The sequence below is a fragment of the Anopheles nili genome, chromosome 2, assembly GCF_943737925.1.
Source record: "Anopheles nili chromosome 2, idAnoNiliSN_F5_01, whole genome shotgun sequence".
Lineage (NCBI taxonomy): Eukaryota > Metazoa > Arthropoda > Insecta > Diptera > Culicidae > Anopheles > Anopheles nili.
In genome coordinates, this window is record NC_071291.1 from 10,342,656 (window position 1) to 10,368,006 (window position 25,351).

A 25,351-nucleotide genomic window follows, 5' to 3' on the forward strand; every position below is an offset into this window, starting at 1 on the left:
ATCATCTGCCCTTCTCTCACGAAGCGTTAATGATCACCATCAATGGCACCCTCGGCGACCAGGTTAGAAAACTGACTGGTTCTGCCACGGTGTCACTTAATTATCGCACATTATCTAAACCGTGTGCAATTAGCCCAGCCTCAAAGCGACATCAAAAGGCAGCATAAAGCCTTCCCACGCAACCCCTGTTTGGCAACCCTTTGCGAGAGTTGAAAGCGACACCGAATGCGGATAAGAGCTCGAATGGAAGCGCAAACGATCAACACCCCGGGAAAGCCGTTCAAATCATCGCAGATCGCACAAATGGCGCTCGGGGAGAGAAAAAAAAGGTGCGGGCTTACGGCGTCTAATTCAATTATCGCATGACTAACGCGACACGGTCGGTTCGATGGTGAAAGTGACACTCGCAGCCGCGACGCACGCGGTTTTCCCACTTCCGGGCGGTGGCGTGGCCGCGGTTTTCCCGCACTTAAGCCCACACGCTTGGGCTATCACTTTCCCTTTCAATGGTGGGTTTTTTTTCTTTGGTTGGTTGGTTGCATGCCGTTCGTTATCCTTCCACTCGCCGCGAAGCCATGAGCCTTTGCGGTAAGCACAAACCTTCGTCAGCGGCCTTGTGACGCGGGTCGCATGCATGTTTTAATATGTAAATTTCTTTAATTACTCCGCTCGAGAGGTTTCGCACGGAATCAACCACCACCGGGAAGTAAGTGAGTGAGTGAGTGTGTTTTTTTTTGCCCACTTCCCGACAGAACGATCGACGGTGTCAACGGTGTGGAAAATCTTATCAATCACTTTCACCCGGCAACTGGTGGATGGAAGGGTGGAAAAAAAATGGCCGCATTAGATGAGAAAAAAAAAACCCCACCGATAAACAACAACAAACAGTGGGAAAAGCCGACCGCAATCACACCGGCGGGTGCAGTTGATCCTGCGAGGATGCGAGCATTATAAAGTCATCAAACAGGACACGATAACGCAGATTGATGAGGCCCCCGTCGTGGAAAGGCGTTGTGTTTGTTTTCGTTGAACGTGCACTCATTAGCAGGGAGACGATTAGGGCTTTTTTCTGGTTCAAATAGGGTATAACGGGGGTTTCCGAGCGTGTGAATGTTTAAAAAAAAAAGACGTGAAAATCGTGTATAAGTGTTTTATGGCATTATGAGTTCGGATGCTGAGCGTTAAGAGGGGTTCCAAAGTGAATGATACAACGAGGTAATGTGTGAAACACAGATCGAAATAGTGAAAAAAACAGACATCTTTTGAATCATTTTTAACGACAGTTTGTGCTGACTGATATTCTTAAGGTGCCCTACAAATGTATATCATTTCACTTTTTTTTTATGGAGAAAATGTTTTCGAAATTTTCCCCAAACAGTCACATTCTACTAAAAGGACGATAAACGATACACTATTACCATCTCGCACTGTTTCACGCCATGTTTCATGCCATGAATCGCATGAATCGCAATTCAGAACGCTCATCCTCATCTAATTCTCACCACCACCACCAGCCAATCTAATTCAATCCGGAAAATTTTCACACTTTCATGAAGTCACCTAGCGACGGAAATCCTGCGGAACGGCACTTTCACCCCCGGAGCCGGGTAATGAAAAATTCCGCAACGCCTATACCAGTGGCGCAGTGAACCGCACCTAACGTCCCAAAAACCTTCGCGACCCTTCGAGGACTTTCTCTAATCTCCGCCACGCCACCGTAGGAACGAAGATTTTCGCACGCGTTTTTTCCTTCATTTGTCCTTTCACCAGCTACCGTTCCGCTGGCTGACTACCCTCAGAACGGGCCGTAATCAGCGACCGACCCGTCCCGGCGTTATCGGCACCGACACGCACCTACGATAATCGGAGATTGATGAAATTATTAATATTAGAATATTTCAATATCCTTTTTCCCCGGTGGCACCGGCTTGACACGGTCGGCTTGGAACGATGCTTTCCGACCATTTCGCGTATGCAAAATAACGCCGGGATGTGCCAGGATATTGATATCCGCGTGTCCCCGCGAGAGATACGCATCGCCCGGGTGCGTTGTATGCAAAAATGCGCCACATCGTCATGGGAGAAAGCGCGCATTTTCCGCACGCTAGGACTCGCACGGTCTGGCCGGTGGCAAGAAGCTGTTACCTCGAACCAGGCCGATGTGATCAATTAATCATCGCCCCTCAATCACGCTCACGGCAAGGACGGTTAAACGGTTGACGGGTGCAGTTGGCCTACATAAGGCAAGACTCTTTGGGAGAGAGGGACGATGAAAAAAAAAACGACGCCGGGACAGGACGAAACAGGACGAATCGAAACAACGAGGGGTCGTTTCGTGTTTCGCCCCGGGTTTGATTCATGTCAACGTGTGCTTTCACATTTAATTCGTTTCGTTTTGTCGCTGGACGACTTTCACCCAAAGGGAGGGAAGCAAAACGGTAGCCCATCGTGTGTGTGTGTGTGTGTGTCCACGACACACCATAACGCGCTAACAGTCTATTTATGAGTCGTGCTTCAAGTGCCCGCTGTTGACACTGTTGTTCTGTGCGAGCCCACGGTCCCGTACGAGGTTGAATGATTATTGATGAACTCATCGAAGGACTGCGTCATTGAGCGGAATCCGAAGGGGTCCGTTGCGTCCTTTCGTTTTTCCAAGGACATTCGGTCAGTGGTGTCGTGATTCAGGCGCAGGGGCGCATCCTTGGATGTGCAATGATTTTGAGATCGAGTCCACAAAGGACGTCGCTTGACCTGCGCACATGAAAAGATCCTAGCAAGCCATTTAACACGCAAACACATCACAACATCGTTCCGTGCGCGAAGCGGAACGTCGGAAGCGCACCGGTAATGGGATACTTTTCCCCCTTAGCCAAAAGGTGCATTCTCCCTGCAGGGGTCCATGGGCCGATGGGGTTTTCGGGTTATCCTTTCAACCGATCGTGTGTGCTGTTGGTACCTGGTTGGCCCGAGATCGTTCGACGTGGTGTTCCTTTTGTCCCCCGGTGAGCAGGACACTGACCCGTAGCGTTATTAATCATTATCAGCGCTACTTTCCCTTCGGGTACTTGTGACCGTGCCCCTGCTAGCCTAGCCTAACTGCGTGGCCATCCATCTCGCTAATGGCATTCAAGTGTCCAAACAAGGTTTGGTGATAAGAACGCGGTCTAACCGTGAGACTTTGGCCGCGACCTTGATGTGTTCGCGCCCTCCGAACGGGTCCGGGCAGCTGGCTGAGGCGTGTGATTCTCGCGTGATTGATGGAGGAAAAAAGTCGCGCTTTAATGCAACGGTCAAGTTGGGTGCGCGCGATCGAGCTGCATTTTCCACCGATGCCGTGTTCCAGACAGATGTCCAGGTAGAGAGCAGGCACAAAAAGTCGCGGAAGGGCGTGAATAGAACGGACCACGGAAAAGCAGCTTATGGGTTTCCAATCACTCCCGACGGTAATCTTCCCAGAGAATATGAGAACGTTCAAGTGGACGTTCTGGTCGAACCACTTATCGATGAAGGAAATGTTGAATTCAATAAAACATGGTAGATGGTTCATGTTCTTTTCGTGGAGAATGATAACGACCTTGTATTTTAACTCAGCACACGATGTTTCCTAATAATAGAAAATGTGATCCTGATTCAGACACTGAAAATCATATCCTCGAGCTGCTGTGTACAGACTCCGTTCATCTTTCGCACATCATAAAACAAATGACTAAAATATGATGCAATAAAATATTTACAGCTGCCTCCATACACCTCGAGAAAAAACCGCCAGCTGCCAAATTGCTCCATTTCCCGGTACTTGAGCCGATAATGGTGAGTGAAAGGACGCGCGTCCTCGGGCACGAGGGTTTCACCGAAGTGTGCGTTGCTCCTTGCATAGTTCGCACCTTCCAGCCGGCGTGCGTGTGTCTTTGACGTAATTTGCGATGTCGAAAGATAAAAGGGAAATCGGTCGAGCTCCAGTCCACTCCAAAGTGAAGCCCACAAGTGGGCCTTGCTTTCTCCTTGCCCATTTCGAGCACCTTGAACCGAGGCGACCCCTCACGGTTTCTTTAAGGACACTTTGGCTCGCAAATCAGACCGCACGGTGGCCGACGAACGCACTGAAAGTGCGAACGCAAACGCAATGCCATGTGAAGTGTCCGTTTTTCGTACGGTTCGAAGGACCAAGCCGTGCCAGTTGGGAAGGAGCGCTTTTCTTCTTGCTTTTTGTTTTCCCTCAAGTGGCGTCACACTCGTCGCAGCTCACGGGGAGGGAATTTTGGGCCATTTCGGGCCGACCAAATCGGGAGAAAAACATGACGTTTTCATCTCTTATTTACACGCACAAGTGGTCCGGTAAACTATTATCCCTCAGGATTCGGTCGTGTTGGATCTCGAAAAAGGACGAGGCTTTAATTCACTCATGCCGCATCATCGGATCAAGCGGATTAAAGACTGAGTCGTGGTGGAGTCGTTGAAAGGAAGGCCACCCGATGTTTCATCTCCGCTTTCTATTCAAGCTAAAACCGAACGAAAAAAACCCCAAAAAGTCCGCTTTTCTACACCTAACAGTACGATTTTCGTTGCGCTAGGAAGATGCTTTAAAAATGCAAATCAAATCAAGCAATTACAGCGGCAGAAAAAAGGAACACATATTGCGTACATCCTGCCCGAGTACCGGCTGCTTTCCGGACCGACATCCGGATCCCCAGCACTACGCGGCCGTTGATGAGAAATTAATGAATATTTTATTGAAAATCAATTGCCATATGGAAATCTCGCCGGCTGGGTTAATGGGATGAAATAATCGAACCCGAGCGAGCGCGTGCCATGGCAGATCGGGGAGAAAAACCTCCGGATGCGGTTTATACTGGCGGGCTGGAGTGATTTTCGGGTCAACCTCAACCCTCCGGGTGGTTGAAATCCGGGATGGAAAAAATAAAAATCGCACACGCAAAGTGGCAACATCCGCGAAATAATAACCCGCGCCGGCAGTGCCGAAACGGAAAGTTAATATTTGTCAGCGCCATTATGTTAATTTATCGGCGAATAATAGAGCTCTAACTGGCGGCTTCCGGGATTTCGTCCCGTGTGGGGCGTTATTAAATCGCCCAGTTGACAGATACAAATTGACTTCTGGCACCGCTGGCGGAGCTGCAAAGGACGAAGCAACGCAAAAAAAAACAGCTGCTGCCCTACATTTCCACGCTGAGGGTGTTGCGCTTTCGCTCCCTACACTGGTCGGGCTCGAGTGGGTCCTTTTGTTCTGGCAACGAGCGGCTGCTGGGCCGGGAGGATAATCTTCGCATGCAAATTGCGACCAGCGCTCGGTAATTTGTCACTGACGTTGCACTTTGGTGAGTTTTATTCGCACGGCCCGAGCAGGAGTTGATCATTTTTCAAAAAACGCGACTAGCGAGTGAAGTTTATCGCGAAAATGAAAGCGAGGGCCTGAGCCACGGTCGGTTGCAATCGTTAAGCCATTAAACCTTACACTCGAGATTGATGCGGATTTAATGTTCTGCTGGCGGCGAATCCCCTAACAAACACCAATCGATGCAAACGATTATCAGCCCGGAGAAACTAGATGCTATAGAACATCACATAATCTGCTCCAAGAGGATTATGTACATGTCTCATGTTGATGTCCTTCACTGCGTTAATTTTATGTTACTAAACACTGAACGAAGAACACATCATCTTTGAATTCCATCCAATTCTGAGATGCTCTTTTACGAGTGGTTACAAAAATACACCACGTTCCGCCCAACGTTGCTTGGGATAAGTTTCGTGATCGATGTACCCATTCGTCAATGTCTACTTTTGCAAATGATGCCCTCCACGATGGCACTCGGCCAAATAGACCTAGGCCTCATTCAAATCCACTCCAACCGGCCTCGGCTACGATACACCTGTCGGTTTGGCTTCGACGAGCCGCGCTATGAATGAGATCATGAGTATGCCGGCTGTTTTTGGCCCCGATGTTGATCACTCCCAACGTATCCTTACACGCTGCATTACACTGACCGTTTCGGAGAATTGCCCTCGAAAAACAAAAAACAGACACACGTGGTCAATTTAATTGGCGAATTTTTACTCATATCACAAACTCTCCACCACGTTGCAATGCAATCGCTGCTAGCGCCCTCTAGCGGCCACTAGCGCTTTCGGCCGATGCACTGCCGCGTGTTTACGCAACGTGCCTGCATCGGCGAACGGAACCGCACAAACCGCACACCGGAAGGGCTTCTCACCCGAATGAATGCGTCCGTGTACGGTCAGTGCCGTTCGGCACCGGAAACCACGATTACAAATACCGCACCGATGCGGCCGTTCACCACTATGCCGGGCGCGTTTGTGCAGACGCAAATGCGCTAGCTGAATGAACGCACTAGCGCACTGATCGCACGCGTACGGGCGTGTTTGGCTGTGGATGCGTTCATGCTGCGCCAGACAGTCCAGTTTCGCAAATTCTTTGCCACATTCAGCACACTCGTACCGCACCCGCAATGTGTGTGTGTTTTCGTGCCTTCGAAGCGCTGTGCGTGTCGTGAAGATAGCGCCACAATGATCACACTGCAGTTGCTCGGTTTGTGCCGGTGCTGGAGGCTGCAGTTGATGGGTTGATGGTGTAGGTTCACCTCCGGAACCACGAGTTCGAGTGGCCACGTTGCGTGTTCCACCACGATGGTACAACCGCACGTGTGATTGCAGGTTGCGTTCTGTTCGAAAGCGCAGCGTACAGAAACTACACTCATGGTGACGCTCGAGGACGTCATGAAGCGCAAAGTGTCGATTGATGGCACGCATCGACCGAATCGGAAGCGCTCGATTGAGCCCACAAATGGCACACTTATAAGGCAGAAGATCAGCCTCGTGCTGATCGGCCAGGTGTCGATCAAGCTCAATCCCGGACGGGAATCGATCGCCGCAAATGTAGCACTTTTCCGGCTCTGATGAAGGAACGACGGGGCGATCAGCTGAGATTGGATCCATTTCCAACCGGGAGTGGATTTTCCAAACGACACAGCACGCGGGCGTACTTCCGAACACGATCCTGCTGGCAGTGTTACTGGCCAACGTTAGACACCGGATCTGGCAGCCAACCGTTGGGTTGGGAGACGAGGAGTTGGCGAAAATAAACAGATCGTGAAAAGCCGGCCGAAGTTCGATCTAGTCGCACAACGCCGGAACGTTCGCTAAAATTAGACATTCACCGTCTGGCACGTAGTGACACCGTGCTGCGATTTTACTCGCTCTCTCTCTCTCTCTCGCTGGGACGTTTCGTTTCATTCACTCGTTTTCCGGATGCAACGGACGACTGGATTCGAATCCAAATAGCGGATCATGCGCCTCCATTGCGTATGGATAGGTTGATCGTGTCGATCGGGATTTTTTTGTTCTTCCTTTATTCCTTTTCCTCACTCGTCACTTCACTGCAAGACAGCCTCACTCGTCACTTCACTCTGCAAAACATCTGCAGCCTGAGCTAAATGAGACAAACAGACCATTTTTATGGGGAGTTTCGGTCGCCGTTTGAAGACTTTATTTATTTACAAAAACTCCCCTCACGCGACCTCCGAGCTCCACGTGAGTTCGAATGTCGCAACGGCGCAGTGCCGTAAATCAACATCATCTATCGCGTGGAACGAACGCACCGGGTAGGTTTTATGCTGTTCACGCTGATTAGAGCTCGAGGCGGAAATCTCTGATTTCTTTCATTCTCTCGCTCATCCCAGCGGCCTGTTCCTGTCAGCAACCGTTGGCGATTAGCGTGGTGGGTCGTTTTGAACCGGTTTTCTCGAATTTTAGTGCTATTTCGTTCGTTTCTCTCGATTCTTAAACTTCCTCTTCGATGCGCGCTTGTGTGCCTTTTAGCAAGTGACACCGGTGCCGTGGAATGGTTTTGTTCTTTGCTCTCCCACACTCACGGACTGGTCAATGTATGGTCATCATATCGACGCTATCTGACGTCCGGTAATCCATGGCGAACGCATGCTTACTGCGCCATTTGAACTAAAAACCATTGCTATAGAACAGGGCTTTTGTTTGGTCTTCAACGTTCTGATGGACGGAAGGAATAATCCCTGCGGAGTTTCCTTCCCTAACGCTTTTCACCGATCCCGAATTCATGCGCATTTTCCCAACACCCGAGTACAGTCTCAAATTCAATCATAATAGTATTTTTCAATTTATGACCCGCGCGACATCAGAGCGGTGCTTTGTGATCTCGCATGCGTGCGGTTACCTTGACAACGGCATGTGTGGGGTGTCCTGTTGCTTCACATTATCGACTGTATCTATGACGACGGCATGACGGCCCAAAGGCTTCACTTTAAAATGCAAACAAACGGCCTGTGTCCATCCGGGTGTGTGTCACGCGTCTGAGGAGTTTGGGGAAGTTTTTCCCGTTTTCCATTCGCATGTTAGAAGTTTTTTTTCTCTGTGGCCTCACCAAGCATCCTTACACCCATCGCGTCCGTGAAAACCGATGCCGCAACCGGTGGCCGTCCCTTCGCTTCACTTCGCTGACCCTTACGCTAAACCACCGGCAAGTCCTGGCTGATCCTTTCGCCCGTTACGCGCGCTCGTTAGCTGTAATTTGATCCTTTTTGCCCGCCACACACAGCATCTCGAGATATTGCCTGCGTAACTTTTCCCGGGCACGCGAAAGCGCAAGAAAAGTGTGGCCAGTGGCCGCATCGGGTTTGAGGTGAAATTTGAGAGGATTATTGGCGTAATTACATTTTATCAAACCGTACCGGTGGAAAGTCGAACGGTCACTAGGTGCTCGAAGGGGCTCCCGGTCCCACTCTCACTATGGGGGTTGAAGTTTTCCGAACGGGTTTTCCCGCCATCCATTCCATGTCCAACGTTTCGGGCGTCCAAAGGTCCTGGCTGGATTCTCACGCCGCAGAGAAAGTTACCCGAGGTGCACCGTTCCGGCAGCGATGAATGCTAATTGGGATGCTGTTCTTGTGCTGAGACCGGTTTCTAATCGAGTTAGCTCGTTGGCTCCGGTTTAATCCGGTTTTTGCAACGGGATTGCGCTTTTCCCTCGCGTTTTTTTCCACGGCGTCCCACCCGGTTACGCGTTGCGTTTGAAGACTCTCGAGAAAGTGAAACAATTCCTTTTTGGTCCTGCCGTCGTTTTACGCTATCGCTGTGAGCGATTGTTAGAGTTGATCGTCCGTCGAGGACGCGGAAAGTCTCGTGTTCGGTCACATTCTTCCTTGATTGACCGGTCCGGCTCGGGTGGAGAAACCGACGGGGCGTTCTTCAGCCGTTTTCCAAGCGGCACGTGACCACCCGAAGTCGGAGGGAGACTTCATCTAATTCATTACCAATTTCCAGCACATGAAACATAATGATGTTGCCGAATGGTGCCCTTCCCATTCACCGGTGCACACGTTGCTAATCGTGAGAAATTGATTGGAAAACCCGACCGTGCGACATTTTCTCTCTCAAGGATACTCGGGTGGGCTCGAGAGCTGACCGGAGCTGGGGGTTTTATATACGTTTTTCCAACGACCACCGGCCAACCGAAGGGGCCTCCTCAGGTGAAGCGGCTTTTGCGTCACTTTCAACCATAATTACAGCTCACCGTTGACAAGCCGAATAGGCTCCCGCTTGTCCTGTTCGTCCTTGCTATCGCCGTGAGTTTATCTGGTGAGCTTCGTTTCGACTCCCCATTGCAGAAGTACCACGAGCGTCGACCGGCGGCGATCCTTTTTGCTAGATTAATTTACTTTCCCTTTTTTATTTTCCCCGCGCACAAAACCATTTCTCGTTCGCTGTAAGGACCTTTCTGGCCATTTGTTGCGTGGCCTTTTTTTCATGCATTTCCCGGCCCGTATCGAACCCTGCGAGGAAATCGATAAACTCCAGTCAACCGTACGCCGGTTCGCCGCCTTCGAAGGACGTGCTAGGGCGTTGTGTCCTGTGGTCAACTTCAACCCGAGCCTGGCCGTAATCACGCTGATGAAGATGCGAGACTGACCCGTCCGTTCACGTCCATTTCACGGATGGAAACTGGGTTTTCTCAAGAAATGCCAACCTTCTTGCAACAGGGGTGGCCCTGTGGTCAAGTCCGACACAGGGTAACGGGCTGTTGTGACAAGGTTTTGATTGAAATTGAAAAATAGACACACCAAGGGTTCGGAGAAAGTTGTTTACAGTTCGGCTGCCAAGCCAGCTGGCATCGGAAAATGGCATGGAAGGTGGATCGAGGGGGCCAGCGAGCGAATTCGAACGATCCGATGTGTTTACGGAACCTGCCAACACACTGTTTAACGAGCCATCGTTACAGGGGAGTTGTGTGAGGAAAACGGTCAATTCATTTCCATCTGTCGGGTGATCTGTTAAACCGTCTTTCGTACAGAGTTTTGCATTTGAAAATGGTGTCACTTCATTGACGCGTACGGTTGATATGTGCAACAATTTGTGCTGAAAAATCGACAAGTTTGTTCACTTTATTCTAGCGTTGATGTGCGAATCGATGAGACAAAAAATGATGCCTAACTTTATTCAGTACTAAGCCGTAACCAAGAACCATGAAAAAAATGATTCTACTAAAATCTACAGAGCTAACGGCATTTAAAACGGGCCTACATCTGACATTCGAAGTGAAGTATGTTGCATAACGACAACGTTGGCTACGTTGCTGAACTATTCGTTATGTAATGTGAAAGCTTCCAACCGCCGTGTGCTTTGATTCCCGCTAGGATGTGACCTATTTTCCGATGATCCGGAATCGTAATCGGCAGCAAACTCAACGACCTTCGGTCACACACCACCCAAGGATATCAGTGTCCTTGCATTACGAAAGTCGGACTAACGGTCGTACCTCCACGGGATCCAAACCAGGAAAGTTCAAACCGAGCTTAAGTTATCGAAGGTCTATGGTCTACTAAACGAAGCATATCTATGACCTACTTAAACGCCTCAACAGTCTCCCGGATCCAGTTCAGATAGTGGTGCACGTCCGTGTAGACCGCAGGCAGGCCCTTGCTGCAGTTCATCGACCCTAGGCTTACAATGCCGACGAGATTCCAAACTCCGCGCTGTTTATCATTGCTCACTAACGGTGACCCACTATCGCCCTTACACGTATCCTTGCCTGGTTCACCACCAGCACACAATTGGCCCGGTTTGAGAACAAACCGCCTCAACCCCAACCACTTTTTGCACTGCTCCCTGTCCATGTACTTCAGATTGAGCTTCAGTTTAATCGGACTCATCACGTCTGATCCCAGCTCTTTCGCGACTAGCGGAGAGAAGAACACTTTTAATTTTCTAGGCCAATCGTTTGTTCTAGCAGGATACTTACACAAATCCGTGCGTCCGAAACCGTGCACTTTTAGTTGTTTGTTACCGTACTCGACGTCCTCGTAGCTCTGTTCAGGGAGGCAAATCGAGCGCAGAAACTTATTGAACGGTGGCGTCTCATCGATCCGGATCAGTGCGATGTCGTTATCTTTGCTTTTGGACTCACTATCGAACATCGGGTGCGGGATCACGTCCTTCGGCGTTAGGTCAATCAAGCCATCCGAGCAGTTCATCCAGTCGTTTTCGTTCACGCAGTCAGGGTCGGAGTGGATGTTGTACTCACGCAATCGCACAAACGCTCTACGAACAGATAACAAATGGGGTGATGCAACGCCACGATAAAGGAAGGCAGTTTCACACTTACAGCTTTCCATAATTCTCATAAAACATGCGACCCGTCACGCAGTGAGCCGCCGTAATAACGAAAGTGCGACTTATCAGTGACCCGCCACATTTTGGATGCGGCTGACTGTGACCTGCGATTGATCGATGATTAGACGGAATTGATTGCGAAATTAAAGTGGTTTTAGAAATCAAGCTCGAACACCTAGAATGTAACTTACCTCGAACATACCACAACAGCGCCATCCACGGGGACTCGTCGATCTCAGCCAGCTCTCCACCATTTATATCCTCTATGTACGATTGTTTGCCGCAGGAGTCGTCATCTGACGTAAGCTGGTGCGCTTCGCGTTTCTTTCCACCCATTTTCGCTTTAATCTCGGGCTTGCTGTAAAAAGGACGACGAGAAAACAAAAAGGCATTAGAGATAGCACCAGCGGGAAAATTCTCATTTCGAATCAAAGGAGCAATGGCAAGCTCGCTCGATTGTTAATTTGAATCACCAACGCATTCGATGCCGAACACCAGATTTAAGTCTATTTCGGGAAGCTTCTACTTACAAGTACGATTCAGTGGAACTCGGACAACACACACGTAGTACCGCAGATGAACTGTTGCACTGGATCTGCTTGATGAAGCTGAGCCGCTCGATCGATATGACGCTAGATGCGTTGTTGATCTTTCCATAGGCGGCACAATCAGCCGGCGGAAGGCAAATGCCTGGTGTGACCTCATTCGGGATGCCACACAGGTCCTCCTGGTCCCATAACGGTAGTTCGCCTGGAGATGAGATCGAGCAGAGAAATGGAAAGCCAGCAAGGAATGGTCGACATTCTTTCGGTGTTTTGGCACACGTTTCACGATCCACTGGAGAGCTTACCTGTTTTCTGTCTTGGGACGAATTCCGTCGACACAATCGAACAGCCGCAGAGCGACACCAGCAATAGCAGCAGCACAGACGGCATGATCTTGTCTGGAGCACTTTCCGTTAGCGAATAGCTGAACGGCAAGCGAACTCATCCAGTTAATATAGCTTGCTTCACCCTTTGTGAGTTGGGTTTGTGAGCGGGGTGATTCCGAGGGTGGGTGTGCTCAGCATAATCATAATCGATCAGGGTTCATCTCGATTAGTTCATCAATGACGCGCGAGTCGCGCTGTGTCCAATGCGTGTCCTTGCGTAGAATCGTAGAACGCGTATTTCCGGATCTTGCTGGTGACCTGTTGAATGTTTTAGAAAAGAAAGCTTTTGTAAAAAGGATACTCGTTGATCGTAGCATAATTTACGGCTACGATCCGATCCGCTAGCATGTCCGTGTAGCAGACAGTAACGTCCTTGGATTTGCACTGCAACTGCCTCAGGAAAGCGTCAGGATTTCGTCCTCGCTTGGCGCGGATGTACTTGTCCTTGGAAGCTCGCACAATGTTGAACCAGGCGTGCCAATTACATCCCGATGATCGGGTGTCTGGCAGCGATCCTGTTCAAGCACACCCACAAGACTTCCCCTAGTTCTCGATCAGTATGTTGCGTAACAAAAAAAAATCAAGAGTCACTTAATTGACGCATTTGATAAATGAAACAAATCGTGCTTAAATATTGAGTAGCTTTATCACTTTATTCGTGAGTAAATAATTGTAGAAGCTCTTACATGGGATAAAAATGACGATTCATAAATGCATAACTTTATTGAGCGCTAGCGCGTATCCTAGAACCATGCCGTCGAAAAAAATAATCCCGCTTAAAACTATTAAGCTAAAGGCATTCAAAAGGGGGGGGGGGGGGGCTACACCTGATATTCGAAATGGAGTATGTTGCATATTAACTTATGGCTACGTAGAAGTAAGATTCGTTTTATGCCGTGTTTATCGTTCCCTATCAGCATACATCTCATGTGTGCTTTGATTCCTGCCAGGATTGATGATCTACTTTTTATTAGATCCGGTATCAACCTCGACCATACAGTGTAGGCTGTCTGACCTTGCCGAGCGGCACAGCTAATGACCCACTAATACGCCCCGACGTACTGCCGGATCCAGGGTACATAGTGGTGCACGTTCGTGTAGACTCCAGGCAGACCTTCAACGCCACAATTCTGCACTCCGAGACTCACAATGCCGGTGATGTTCCAGACTCCACGCTGCATATCGTAGCTCATCAACGGTGATCCACTGTCACCAGCACACGTATCCATGCCAGGTTCACCACCAGCACACATCTGACCCGGTCCAAGCCGGAACTGCCACGGTCCGAACGTTTTGCTGCACTGGTTCCAGTTGACGTAAGGCAGCAGAAGCTTCAGTTTGATCGGACTCGGCTCGTCAGGTCGCAGGTGGCCCTTGACTGTCGGATAGAAGGTCACATTGATTGCCACGGGCCAGTAATGGATTGATTCACGGCTTCACAGGATACTCACACAAATCCGTGCGTCCCCAACCAGACACACTCAGTCGCTTGTTGGCAGACGGGCCATTTTCGTAGCTCAGTTCAGGGAGGCAAATCGAGCGTAGAAAATCGTTGAACGATGGCGTCTCATCGATTCGGATCAGCGCGATGTCGTGCTCCTGGCTGCTGGAGTCTCCATCATACATCGGATGTGGGATGATGTCCTTCGGCGTCAGATCAATCATGTCCTCCGAGCAGTCCTTCAGATCGTTCTCGTACACACAGTCCGGGTTTGTGTAGGTGTTGTACTCACGCAATCGCACATATGCCCTGGAAACAGATAACAAGCAGTAAGAATGAGCAGAAGCTCCACCGCAAGGAAAGACAATCTCTCGCACTTACAGTCGGCCTTTGGCCTGCTGGAACTTGCGACCCGTCACGCAGTGGGCCGCTGTGATGACAAAAGTGCGACTTATCAGTGCCCCGCCACATCCTTGCACTGGCCGGTCGTTACCTGCGATCGAGCGATTAGCCGGAATTGATTGCGGAATTACGAGCTATCGCGTCAGTTCCAGGAATCTCACTTACCTCGCACGTACAACAACATCGCCATCCATGGGAACTCGTCTATCTCGGCCAGCTGGCCACCACGGATCTTCGGAATATAAGACTGCTTGCCGCAGGAGTCGTCATCAAACGCAAGCCGGCTAGCGACGCGATTCTTCGCGATCGTCGTCTCGTACACCACCGGCTGCCTGCAGAAGGAAGACGAGAAAAACGGCAACGGTGATAGTGGCTTCGGCCGGAACGCGAAAACAACTTCCCAAATTTTTCGAGCTCGCTCATGAAACACACACACACGAACGGTGCCCTTATCAGCGTGCCCCAGAAATGACCAACGCACCACAGCACCAACGGGGGTTTCAGGTCGACAGTTACAAATTGTGATGGTGCCCTTGCGCAGGGCTACGGAAATGCACATGTTTATCGATTCATTAGCAAGTGCTCGAGTTTTCCGCGCGTGACGCGTTACGGCTTGGGGCGTGCATTGGCGTCATTCGAGTGCGGGCATGACGAGCAAAGCATTTGCATATGCCCAGACCGGCATTGGTTAACCTTTTTGGCCGGCCTGCGGGAGAGGCTCCAGGTTGTCTGCAGTCCAGGCGCTTGAACGTGGATGCCGGCACGGAACAGCTACGCGCATTGAAAGCCGTGGAGGTGATTCACACTACGGCATCGCCGGTTCTCGATCAATCGCACGTTTTGTGTCCGTTCGGCTGGAGTCTGCCAATTATCCGGCGAGTGACGGTGGCTCACCGAAACTCCCCAGCCGGAATGAAGGAAGCAAAAAAGCTCGCTCGATTGTTAATTAACGGCATCTTCGTGAGGGATCTTGCGTGGTTTTGCGTCACCAGCGCATCAGGTGCCTGATACCGGGTTTTCGGGAAGCCTATTTCGGGTAGTTTGTACTTACAAGTACGATTCGGTGGAGCTTGGACAGCACACAAGCGGCACGGCAGTTGAGCTGTTGCACTGGATCTGCTTGATGAAGCTGAGCCGCTCGATCGATCCTAAGCTGGACGCGTCGTTGATCTTGCCATAGGCGGCACAATCAGCCGGTGATCGGCAAACACCTGGATCGTCCTCATTTGGAATGCTACACAGGGTCTTCGACTCCCACACGGGCCGGTCGTCTGAAGATGAGATCGAGCAGAGAAATGGAGAGCCGTCAGAGTGCGCGAAACGCTGAAAGCTGCTCGAAAGTCGCCTTCCATCAAGGACCGGAAATGGTCGGCATTCTTTTGGTGTTTCGCCACACGTTTCACGTTCCACTGGAATGCTTACCTGATTCATACCCGGCGACAGATACCGTCGGTACAACCGCACAACCGTAGAACGACACCAACGACACCAGCAGTAGCAGCAGCAGCAGCAGCACAGACGGCATGATCTTGTCTGGAGCACTTTCCGTTAGCGAATAGCAGAACGGCGTGCGGGCTCGTCCAGCTGATAAAGCTTGCTTCACCCTTGGTGGGTGGGGGTGCTTCAGGAGTGTCCGGTGCTCAGCATAATCAAACGCATTGCGAGCACTCACACACACCCACCGGAGTGAGTGAAGTTGGGGAGATGGAGCTGTCGATCAGTTGATCTCTCGGGTGCAGATTCAGCGGTGTCTAACGCGTGTCCTGCCGATCGTGAAACGGGGATCGTCAGTTGTTTAGTGCGGTGAATTGGTCAGTGAATGCTGTAGAAGAGAATGTTTTCAAAGGCGTCGTGGGCAGCTGTACAAATAGTATCAACGATATGAGTTTGAATGAGGATCGAAGTTGTGGGAGATTTCAGCAGCAACAATGGGGTTAATGATTTATAAAAAGTTTACAAATACAATTTGTTTCGGGGGTTTAAGGACGATTAATAAGAGTCTCAAATAACCCAGCTTTATGATCACCTTTCGCTCAATACCTAAAACAAACCCAACTGATCGTCGATTTGACAAGCCTGCCGATCACAACCTCAGAAGCCCCCCCACGATCGGATGGGTGGTCGATCGATGTATACGTGAGGGTATTCCTAACGTGCCACAAAGACCTGTCTAACAATGTCGATGATACTTTATTTTTTGTTTTGCTTCCCCAAACTCCCATCTCATGCAAGATCACTCCCTCATCTCGCCAGTTGCAAGAAGATCCGTGCGCCAAGTTAACGAGCGCAGTTTTCGCGAGGAAAGAAATCCCCAACCCCCGGGGGGAACTCACTCTGCATTGGGGTGGAAAGACGCCATTAGGGGTTTTAGGGGTGCTAAACATACCTTCTTCTGACCGGCGGAATCGTGATGAGCTTGATCACTCTCGTCGAAAAAGCACATGACACCGCGACATGGTATGGTTCCCCGTTTGTGTTACCGGTTTGTGTTCGTGTGATTTTTATCTTTCGCTCACTCTTTCTCTCATTCGAAAGCTGCGGTTTTCTTCAGTTACACTCAACATACCAAGGTGCGATTGTTCATTACTCCCCGGGTAATACCTTGGTGGGTATGTCCGGGGAATTCCCAGCACTCCTGACCAGCATATGCAACGTGATCGACGCGGTTCACATGTTCCAGGGAGATATGTTTGCTTCCAGGGAGATATGCAGACCAGTACCGACCGGTGGTTGAGATGAAACCTGCGAAAGGCACTCAGGAGTGCAGAGAGTGTAGGGCGTGTTTGTGTGGATGCAAAAGCTGGGAATTTTACACCCTATCCGACCTTTCGGCCAGTTGATAGCGCACCACTCGGCCGGTGGGAAAGTTTCGGCTCGGTACGGTTTACCCAGTTCTTGCGGAAAATCCACGTTACCAGTGATAAGCAACATTGCAACCGTAGCATCTAAACTGCTTTGAACTTCACTATACCGCAGGTTGATGTCGAGGGCGTAGCATCTAACCCCGTACTGATGAGATCACTCTACGATCAAACAATATGCCGCTGTTTTGCATACAGTCTGGTTTGCAAACATTATTCAGTAGAAAGTGTGTGCGTTTCGTTTCGTGTGTTTGATAAGATTTTCTTGTGAATGTAGGGGTGGAAAATGGTTCCTTTTCAATCGTTTATTTCATCTTCCATGCTGCAACATCAAGCTTATGGTTATTTATAATTACATTTTACAGAGACCAATGAAGATCACATTCAACCGAGTAACAACGGAACGGTGTGCTAGCGAGCTCGTACCGGCGTCTGTAAGGTTTACTTTCCCCCACGAATAGTGGCACGGATCCAGTCCAGGTAGGACGACACGCGAGTGTACACTCCCGGCCAGCCCTCAAGGGCACATTGGTTACCGAACGAGATGACACCCTCCTGTATCCAGTAAAGCCTGCGCGTCATCAGTGGCCCACCTGAGTCACCGCTGCACGAATCGATCCCAAAAACGCCACCGGCACAAAGCTGCTGTTCGATGATCTGCACGTTTCGCCACTTTTTATCGCACTCTTCCTGCGCGAACACCGGAAATTGTGCCTGCTTCTTGATGCCACTGTGCTTCTGCCGCCCAGTGTGTCCAAATCCAACGGCTGTCACGTTGACGTTCGGACTGGTTGGTGTGAAGTTGTCCACTGGCAGACAAACCGGCGAAACGTAGTTGTTGAGCGTGACGTCCCGATCGAGACGGATCAGTGCAATGTCATGGTGCTGGAAAGCTCCGTTCTTTTCGTAGCCCGGGTGTATGATCTGTGCCTCTATGCCGAAGTCTTGCGGTGGATCCGCACACACCTCCATCGTACCATCGTCCTCGCAGTCCAGCTCCGTAGCTGTGTTGTGTTCTCCAAGTCGCACGCTAACCCTGTAAACGTAGCAAACGCTCTTCCTATATTAGTCACTTTCTGCGTGATGCCCACGCAGGATCAGGACACTTACAGTCGTTCACCATCGTCCAGGCGCTTGTTAGCTAGACAATGAGCCGCCGTCAGCACGTAGCGGTTGTTGATGAGAGACCCACCGCATTGGAACGCTCGTGTGCCTTTTTTCGAGACGTACTCGAGCAACGCGTACCAAGGATACTCATCGATCGCAGTGTAGTTTCCTCCGACGATCCGATCCGCAAGCGTGTTCAACCCACACTCGAATGTTCGCGGATTCGGTAGATCTCCATCCCTAGTGGCCGTGAGATTGCGATCGATCGTCATGACGCCATCCGGGCAGCAAACGGTGACGTCCTTGGATTTACACTGCAACTGCCGCAGAAAATCAATCTCGTCCTCGTTCAGCACTCGGTTGTTGCTGAAGTACTCGTCCCGGATGCTGGCACACTGTTGAACCGGCGTGCAGGCTCCATCCCGATGATCGGGTGTCCGGCAGCGATCCTGTCCAAGCACACCCAAGGACAACTGTCCGACCAGCAGCTGCAGGAGTACAGCAACCGATACCGGAACAGATAGACGGAACGTTTGCACCATAATCGGTCCTGACGGTGAGATGAACCAAGCACAACTGATAGCTCGATCGTGTGGAGCGATCGCAGCAGCCTGCTCGGTGTCTGTGTGGTGATGCTTGAAAACAGGTTGGTCGTGGACCTGGCGACCATCGAAGCGATTGTTGATATTTCGAACCGTTGGCATTTCCTGTCCCGTGCACACATACACGCGTACGGTGACGCAATGCGAATGGACTTGTGTGTAGCAGCCTTGAAGCGAGTCCGTGCACTCGAAAGCCGGCTCGTCGATTGGCGTTCATAATGAAGCAGCTTGCATCCTATTGTTATAACAACGATTCATTAAATTCATCCGTAGCGTGATAGCCCTCCCGATAGAAGCCAGTTTGGGTAGGAAAAAGAGTAGTGTTTATTTAGTATCCCTTATCGATCGATCGCCTGTGACGACTTCGTTACGTGAACGGGCGTGTTTCTGACGAGGCGAAACTATTAGAATGCGTTCCCGACCCGACCGGTGTACAATGATGAATGCCATTAAACCCACCGCCTAATGGGCGTTGTCTTATCTTATTAAGCTAACGTAAAACTCCCCAGTCTGTTCGTTGATCGCTTTTGCTCACTGGACTTAGCTGGTTCTCTCACTATCTCCTTGGACATTGATCACGCCCTAATGTTGGCCCGTATCCACTCCATGTACGCTGGCACGTGCGTGTAGACACCTGGCCAATCCTCCAGACCGCACCGGTTACCGTACGAGACGACACCCTCGAGGTACCAGACCTTCTGCAGCTTCATCAGTGGGCCACCTGAGTCACCGTGGCACGAGTCCTTCGCGAATTCCCCTCCAGCGCAGATCTGCTTCGTTGTTATCAGCGCATTTTTGGTCGCGTACTTCTCCCGGCAACGGTCGTGTTCGTACACCTTGATGCCGAGCTTCTGCTTGATCACACTGCGGCTTCCTGTGCAAGAAAACAAAAACCATGCAGGTTAGAGCTAGGCGAGGCTGATAGGTCACGGAAGCTTACCTTTAAGTGTGCGACCGAACCCGGTCACGAAGTTCACTTCTCCCGCTTTCGAAGCTCGGAAGTCAGACAACGGCAGGCAGACGGGTTGTACGAAGTCCGTGTACTCGATGGTTTGCCCCATCCGGACAAGTGCGACATCATGTGCGTGAGCAGCCTCATCATACTCTGGATGCACAGTAGATGACTCGACCGTCGCATCGATCGGTGGATCGGCACAGATCTGCTCCTGATCCTCCATCACACAGTCGATCTCGGTATTGGTGTTGTACTCGCCCAACCGTACTCCAACGCTGGTGAAGAAGAAGTGCAATGAGGCGTTGAAGGTGACCTGGGTTGCTCCCCACTACTTACAGTTTGCCTTCTTTACGTTCCACCTCACCGGTCACGCAATGAGCTGCCGTCAGCACGTAGCGCTTGTTGATCAACGATCCTCCACAGCTGTATCGACGTTCACCCTTCCGGTTTTCATACTGCATCATCGCCAACCAGGGAAACTCATCGATATCGGCATTCTCGCCTCCGTATATCCGCATCCCAATGCTGACACCACACTCGTTCTTCTTCGGATTCGGCAGGAGTCCTCCGACGAGCTGCTCCTGTACCACATCTCCAGAGGTTCCTGAGACCGTTGGAGCTGGAGCTGCGGTGCTTGTTTGAACCACGGGTTTGGCACTATTTCCAGGACAGCACACAAACGGTTGCCGGCCAGCCGTTGCTCCGGTGCACTGAGACATACGCAGGAACTCGCGCTCTTCCCACGTGAGGATGCGCTCCTTGAAGTAGTTCAGTATGCTGTCACACTCATAGATAGAGATGCAACGTCCGCGCTGCTTCGATGGCGTCACACATTCTGCAACAGGCAAACGAACAAGTTTTTTATGCAGGTTAGTGGAAACGGGTCTCACCGGGTGAAGGTTTTGCGTGCTATTTCTGTCGCGTCCCAGTTTTCCCTCAACGCGCTGTAACCTTCAATTTCATTGGCCGCACGCCGATTAGAGCGTGTTTGTGAATTTTGACAGAAGCACGTTATCACCAACGCCGTCCTTGAACCGTTCGTGTAACCCCAAATCGACCCTCAAACACAACACATACACACAAGCCCACCATGGCTGGCCAGCAGCCAACCGGTTCTGGAAACAAGGCTACTAGACGGCATCGAGTTAGGTCACTCATTTGCCAATCCACTCCAGCAGCTAACAGCTGAGCAAATACTCGAACCAACGACAAACAACGGAATTTCGGCTGAACCTGCGCGGACGGGTTTATTGGCACGTAGTCCAACAAACACACACACACACCCACGCTGGGCCCTCCAGATGTGCATGATCGTGGAGCAGTGACTTACGTTGTGGTTGCTGCTGTTGCTGAGATCCTCCTACGAGCAGGCCAAGCAGAACGCACACCGTGACCCAAACGGTACGATCGAACACGATCATCGCTTTTCCGGTTTTCCGGTACAACACCACAATCTGCAACACAGGTCCGTCTGCGATCGAAACTTCCGTGCCGTGGCTCGAATCGATCGACCTTAACTGAAGGGATTCGCGCTGAGTCTCTGAAGCTTCTGCCACGCGATCCGATGCGATCGAGCACCGTTAAGCTACTAATAATGATTCCGCGGCCAAACGGACCGATCTCACCGCGATCGCTAGGATGGCCGTTGTGTTTGTTTGCTGTTCTTTTTTGTTGTTGTTATTTGCCCTCGCAGACATTTGCGTACAGTTGTGTTTCCCTGACGCCGTTCGAGCGTTATCGGAGAGGATGACACAACGCGAAAGGCTCACTGAAACGGCGTTGTGAGGAGTTTGTGTTGATTCAGTATCGAGTGGCTTTGTGGAGGTTAATTTGCAATGATTTTTTTTTCTGGTAACATTCCCACGGCGGCCGTGAAAAACGGGGAAGCCCTTAATAGCACGGCTCTCTAATTGGGGATATACCGCTCCTGGTGGAGATTTCACTCTAGCTGTCACTTCCACGAGCAACTTGATTGAATAGTTCTTAGAAGAAAAAAAATGCGTTGCAGCATAGCAGGCGTAGCAAATTATGCGTTGGCGATTATGCATTCATATCGCACACAAGCGCAGTGACATGCACCAGTGCTGGTGATCGCGCAAACCTGTTTCCGCTCATCGAACAATACCGAAGAGCATTAACCAGACAAGTGCAAGGTAAACGGTGTACAACACGGCGTCTAGGTTCGCACGTTTAATGCGGCATGACTCAACGGCAAGGCTCGAAGCAATGGGACGAAGGGCTGCTTAGTCTCACGTGGCCGAGGGCTTCAAACGTGTTCAGCTGACGAGCTATTACAACGGACCGGATCAACCAGCGAAGAAGATTAATGCCAGATCCGACGTGGGTGTGTGGGTTGGGTTCGTTAAAATGCGTGATCTTATCGGAATTTTAATTCGATGAATATATGAAATCATTGACGAGCAATTTTTGTTCGCCACGTTCTTCTAATACGTTGTTCTAACGTAGTTAACTGTTACACAGAAAGATTCTTCGCACATTGTGGGAGCCGAGTAGAAATGAAAGTGGTTTTAAAAACATCGATGTAGACTACTAACAGCTATACTTCTTGTTTCAAATAAGCAAAATATTACACAGTATTATTGATGACTTTTTGGAAAAAAGATTAAAGCGTACTGTAGTTTAATACATTACCGACAGAAATACATTTCCGTAAAAGCTAAATTTGTAATGCATCAGCTGAAATTTTTAATCCTTTCAGGTTGGTGAGCGATTTTTTTTTCTTCAATGATCTATTTGCCTATCCTGAATTTGTTTTCGTAAGCCTACCTTTACCCAGGGCTAATTTATAGTACATTGTAAATGGAAAAAATATATAAAGGATGCAAGAAAAAAAAAAGAATTCCCATCACGAAACATGGCGCACTGAGTTGGGTTTAGTTAAGATTTATGGGCTCACGGTTTTGGCTTTGAAAGGAAACACCAACTGCCTCATAGGGATTCTATGACCAACAATATTAACACTTTTTTTTGCTGAGCAAATTAATATTTTTTGCTGAGTTTCGTTTTTTTTTCTTGCTTTGTTTTTATCGCCACCAACACTAGGAAGTTAATTTCCTACCGCCCTTCACGGGGAGGGCAATGATTTATGTCACGCCCGTTTAATCTACTTAGGTGAAATTGCTACGTTCCCGTGGCTTGCTCACACTTACCATCCTGGAGGCTTTCTATCGCGATCCGCTGAAACGCTAACTGTTGCGGGTGCCGGTTGCCATCGTCGTGATGCTGTATTCTGGACGTTACTGGAGCGATACGAGGATCATCGGGAAAAAGGAACGCCACCACCGCTAGCGGCAGTGCGCAAAGGAATGCGATTTCGCGAATGAATCCCATCCAGCTCACGGTGTTCTAAATTAAAGTAACTCCCTACCAGGTGCGAGGTTGTATCACGACTGGATCCGATAGTGGGAACGCCAAGACATGAGCACAACCAAAAACCACCAAGGATGCCTTGCAAACGAGCCTCACAAGGGGTGGTTTATTTCGGACCGGTTCCACCCACACGTCGGAATGGTGTCGCTCCCAAAAACGAAAAATTACATTAACGAATTCGAACAACCAATCGAGCCAGCTCGCTGGCCGGGTTAAGAAGACCGAACACCGGTGACAGGCGTTCGCAAGTTGTTCACTATCAGAATCAACTTTTTTTTTGCTAGCTGAAATCGTAGAATAAAGCATTATGTTGTGTGCAACCGTTTGAATGGGGATGAATCTCTTGAAAACGTGAAGAATTGTTCGTTTCGTTTTTTCGTAGTTTCTCAATCGAGCCTCCACGGTTTTAAATTGCCGATGTAGCAGAATCACAACTCACCACAAAATGCCTCTGTTGGCAGTGTTTGTTCTATGACAATATCTTCCAAAGATCCCTTGGTTTTTCCTTAGACTGTATCCACATGAGAACATAAAAACATCCCAGCCACAAACAGTACCAGTTCGGACGAGTGAAAAACCACAAAACCCAATAGGCCCGCGGGAAATCGAGCTGTGTTTGCACTCCTTCATAAAGGCTTTTTTTTACTAGCACCTTCCACTGAAAGGTCCAGCCGATAGGCGCATGTGTGTGTTTACCGAGGCTAGACAATAAAGGTGCGAGAGCTTAGCCCGCCCGAGGCATTGTCTTCCATGTGGGGTTTGCTTCCGGCCGGAATCGAGCAAATAAAACTGCCGTTCGCCGCGGGACATAATTGCAGTTGGTTCGAAAGTGGAAGCGAAATTTCGTACGAGCGCCTTATATTGGTGCAAAGTACTTTGTTGCTCTGACGAGAATAATAATGAAAAATCGTCCCGTACGCAGGCATGTAGAATAGTTCTATAGCAAAACTTTCATCTCCTGTATGTAGCGTTCGAGGATAATTTCCACTTTATCACTACACGTTTCAGCCCACCGTGCTAGGATGAATTTTGTTTGATTAAATCCAAAATTAATTAAATCGAGGCTCCAAATCACAACTTCTCATCAGTCTTGTGTCGAGTTCGGTGAACGTTGCGACGTAAGCAAATAATAATTACGTTAAGTGTACTCTTCGACCGACGGCTCAACGGATAGTCCGGGCCAACGAATAATCTCGGGGTTGATATTTTCCACACGAGACACTCGGGAGATTTTAGAACACGTTCAAACGAGCCACCGATGAGCCCGAGTTAATGGGAAACTGATGACGGCAGCGGTTCCCAAAAAACAATGTACCACAAGTGTATCCTTTTCGGTGGTGAGTCGCGTGCATCGTCTGAATTTCCCGCGGGAGACATTGCGATTGGAATGCGTGAAAGGGTTTCCAGATCCCTCGCGCAAAAACCGTCCTTATCGTCGCTTATCGTTTCGCTTATCCTGTCGAGCAGATAACTCCCTTCACGCTAATACCAGGTGAGGAGGTTTTTCCCATTTTTTAATTGTGATTTATGCCGATATGTACGTATCGCATCACTCGCCGGAATGCGTTACACTTGTGCCATGTTACACATGTTCGCTCAGATTGATGGGCCACGTTCGATCGTGGGAATGCCCGGTGTGCACCCTCTCGTTGATGAACTCGTATACAAACAGGCTCTCGTAAGGGCGCGCTTGAGCGAGCCGAACGCGACGAGGGTTGCAATGTTTTGTAACATATCCCAACGGTCCCAACGCGGGGTGTTTTGCTCACAAGGGGGTGGATATCATGCGCGCATTAACCGAGAAACCAAGCACTTCCCATTCGGGAACGGTTTTTTCGTGTTATTGTTTTCTATCGGAAGATTAATCAGGCTCCACTTAATATGGTTAGCGTTCACGGGAGGATAACGAGGATGGTTCAAAAAGGCCCATTTTGTGTTTCTTTTTCATCTTCTTTCAGGATAGCACCGTTTCGAGAGACACTT

General features: G+C 49.8%; 4 protein-coding genes across 4 annotated transcripts; all 4 read right to left on the reverse strand.

The window, feature by feature from the left end:
- Positions 1–6,088: 6,088 nt before the first annotated feature.
- Positions 6,089–6,975, reverse strand: LOC128721987 (zinc finger protein 250-like). Its single transcript, XM_053815798.1, has one exon. It carries the CDS (start codon positions 6,973–6,975, stop codon positions 6,118–6,120), a length of 858 nt encoding a protein of 285 aa, XP_053671773.1. The 3' UTR covers positions 6,089–6,117.
- Positions 6,976–10,425: 3,450 nt separating this feature from the next.
- On the reverse strand, positions 10,426–12,614 carry LOC128724550 (CLIP domain-containing serine protease B8-like). Its single transcript, XM_053818310.1, has 6 exons — positions 12,530–12,614; positions 12,210–12,429; positions 11,871–12,037; positions 11,672–11,783; positions 11,309–11,607; positions 10,426–11,245 (listed from the first exon to the last, which is right to left on the reverse strand). Exons 1-6 carry the CDS (start codon positions 12,612–12,614, stop codon positions 10,911–10,913), a joined length of 1,218 nt encoding a protein of 405 aa, XP_053674285.1. The 3' UTR covers positions 10,426–10,910.
- An 816-nt stretch (positions 12,615–13,430) lies between these two features.
- LOC128724660 (CLIP domain-containing serine protease B8-like) lies at positions 13,431–18,734 on the reverse strand. The gene is made up of 8 exons (XM_053818418.1): positions 18,425–18,734; positions 17,760–18,350; positions 15,876–15,994; positions 15,505–15,724; positions 14,619–14,785; positions 14,433–14,544; positions 14,062–14,360; positions 13,431–13,988 (listed from the first exon to the last, which is right to left on the reverse strand). The coding sequence occupies exons 1-8, from the start codon at positions 18,691–18,693 to the stop codon at positions 13,654–13,656; spliced, it is 2,112 nt and encodes a 703-aa protein (XP_053674393.1). The 5' UTR covers positions 18,694–18,734; the 3' UTR covers positions 13,431–13,653.
- Positions 18,735–19,332: 598 nt separating this feature from the next.
- LOC128731900 (CLIP domain-containing serine protease B9-like) lies at positions 19,333–21,399 on the reverse strand. Its single transcript, XM_053825055.1, has 4 exons — positions 21,309–21,399; positions 20,315–20,813; positions 19,964–20,253; positions 19,333–19,897 (listed from the first exon to the last, which is right to left on the reverse strand). Exons 1-4 carry the CDS (start codon positions 21,397–21,399, stop codon positions 19,599–19,601), a joined length of 1,179 nt encoding a protein of 392 aa, XP_053681030.1. The 3' UTR covers positions 19,333–19,598.
- Positions 21,400–25,351: the final 3,952 nt, after the last annotated feature.

What these genes read in the sequence shown, in the direction of transcription:
- LOC128721987 (XM_053815798.1), bottom strand. Translation starts at nt 6,975, where the DNA reads ATGGATCCAATCTCAGCTGATCGCCCCGTCGTTCCTTCATCAGAGCCG.
- LOC128724550 (XM_053818310.1), bottom strand. Translation starts at nt 12,614, where the DNA reads ATGCCGTCTGTGCTGCTGCTATTGCTGGTGTCGCTCTGCGGCTGTTCG. An exon ending in AGTTCCACTGAATCGTACTT is followed by an intron (nt 12,038 to 12,209) that starts GTAAGTAGAAGC and finishes TCCTTTTTACAG; the next exon opens with CAAGCCCGAGATTAAAGCGA. An exon ending in TTTCGGACGCACGGATTTGT is followed by an intron (nt 11,246 to 11,308) that starts GTAAGTATCCTG and finishes TCTCTCCGCTAG; the next exon opens with TCGCGAAAGAGCTGGGATCA.
- LOC128724660 (XM_053818418.1), bottom strand. Translation starts at nt 18,693, where the DNA reads ATGACGATCGATCGCAATCTCACGGCCACTAGGGATGGAGATCTACCG. An exon ending in CTGGACGATGGTGAACGACT is followed by an intron (nt 18,351 to 18,424) that starts GTAAGTGTCCTG and finishes CTACGTTTACAG; the next exon opens with GGTTAGCGTGCGACTTGGAG. An exon ending in GATGTTGTTGTACGTGCGAG is followed by an intron (nt 14,545 to 14,618) that starts GTAAGTGAGATT and finishes GCTCGATCGCAG; the next exon opens with GTAACGACCGGCCAGTGCAA.
- LOC128731900 (XM_053825055.1), bottom strand. Translation starts at nt 21,399, where the DNA reads ATGATCGTGTTCGATCGTACCGTTTGGGTCACGGTGTGCGTTCTGCTT. An exon ending in GCAACAGCAGCAACCACAAC is followed by an intron (nt 20,814 to 21,308) that starts GTAAGTCACTGC and finishes TGCCTGTTGCAG; the next exon opens with AATGTGTGACGCCATCGAAG. An exon ending in GTTCGGTCGCACACTTAAAG is followed by an intron (nt 19,898 to 19,963) that starts GTAAGCTTCCGT and finishes TTTCTTGCACAG; the next exon opens with GAAGCCGCAGTGTGATCAAG.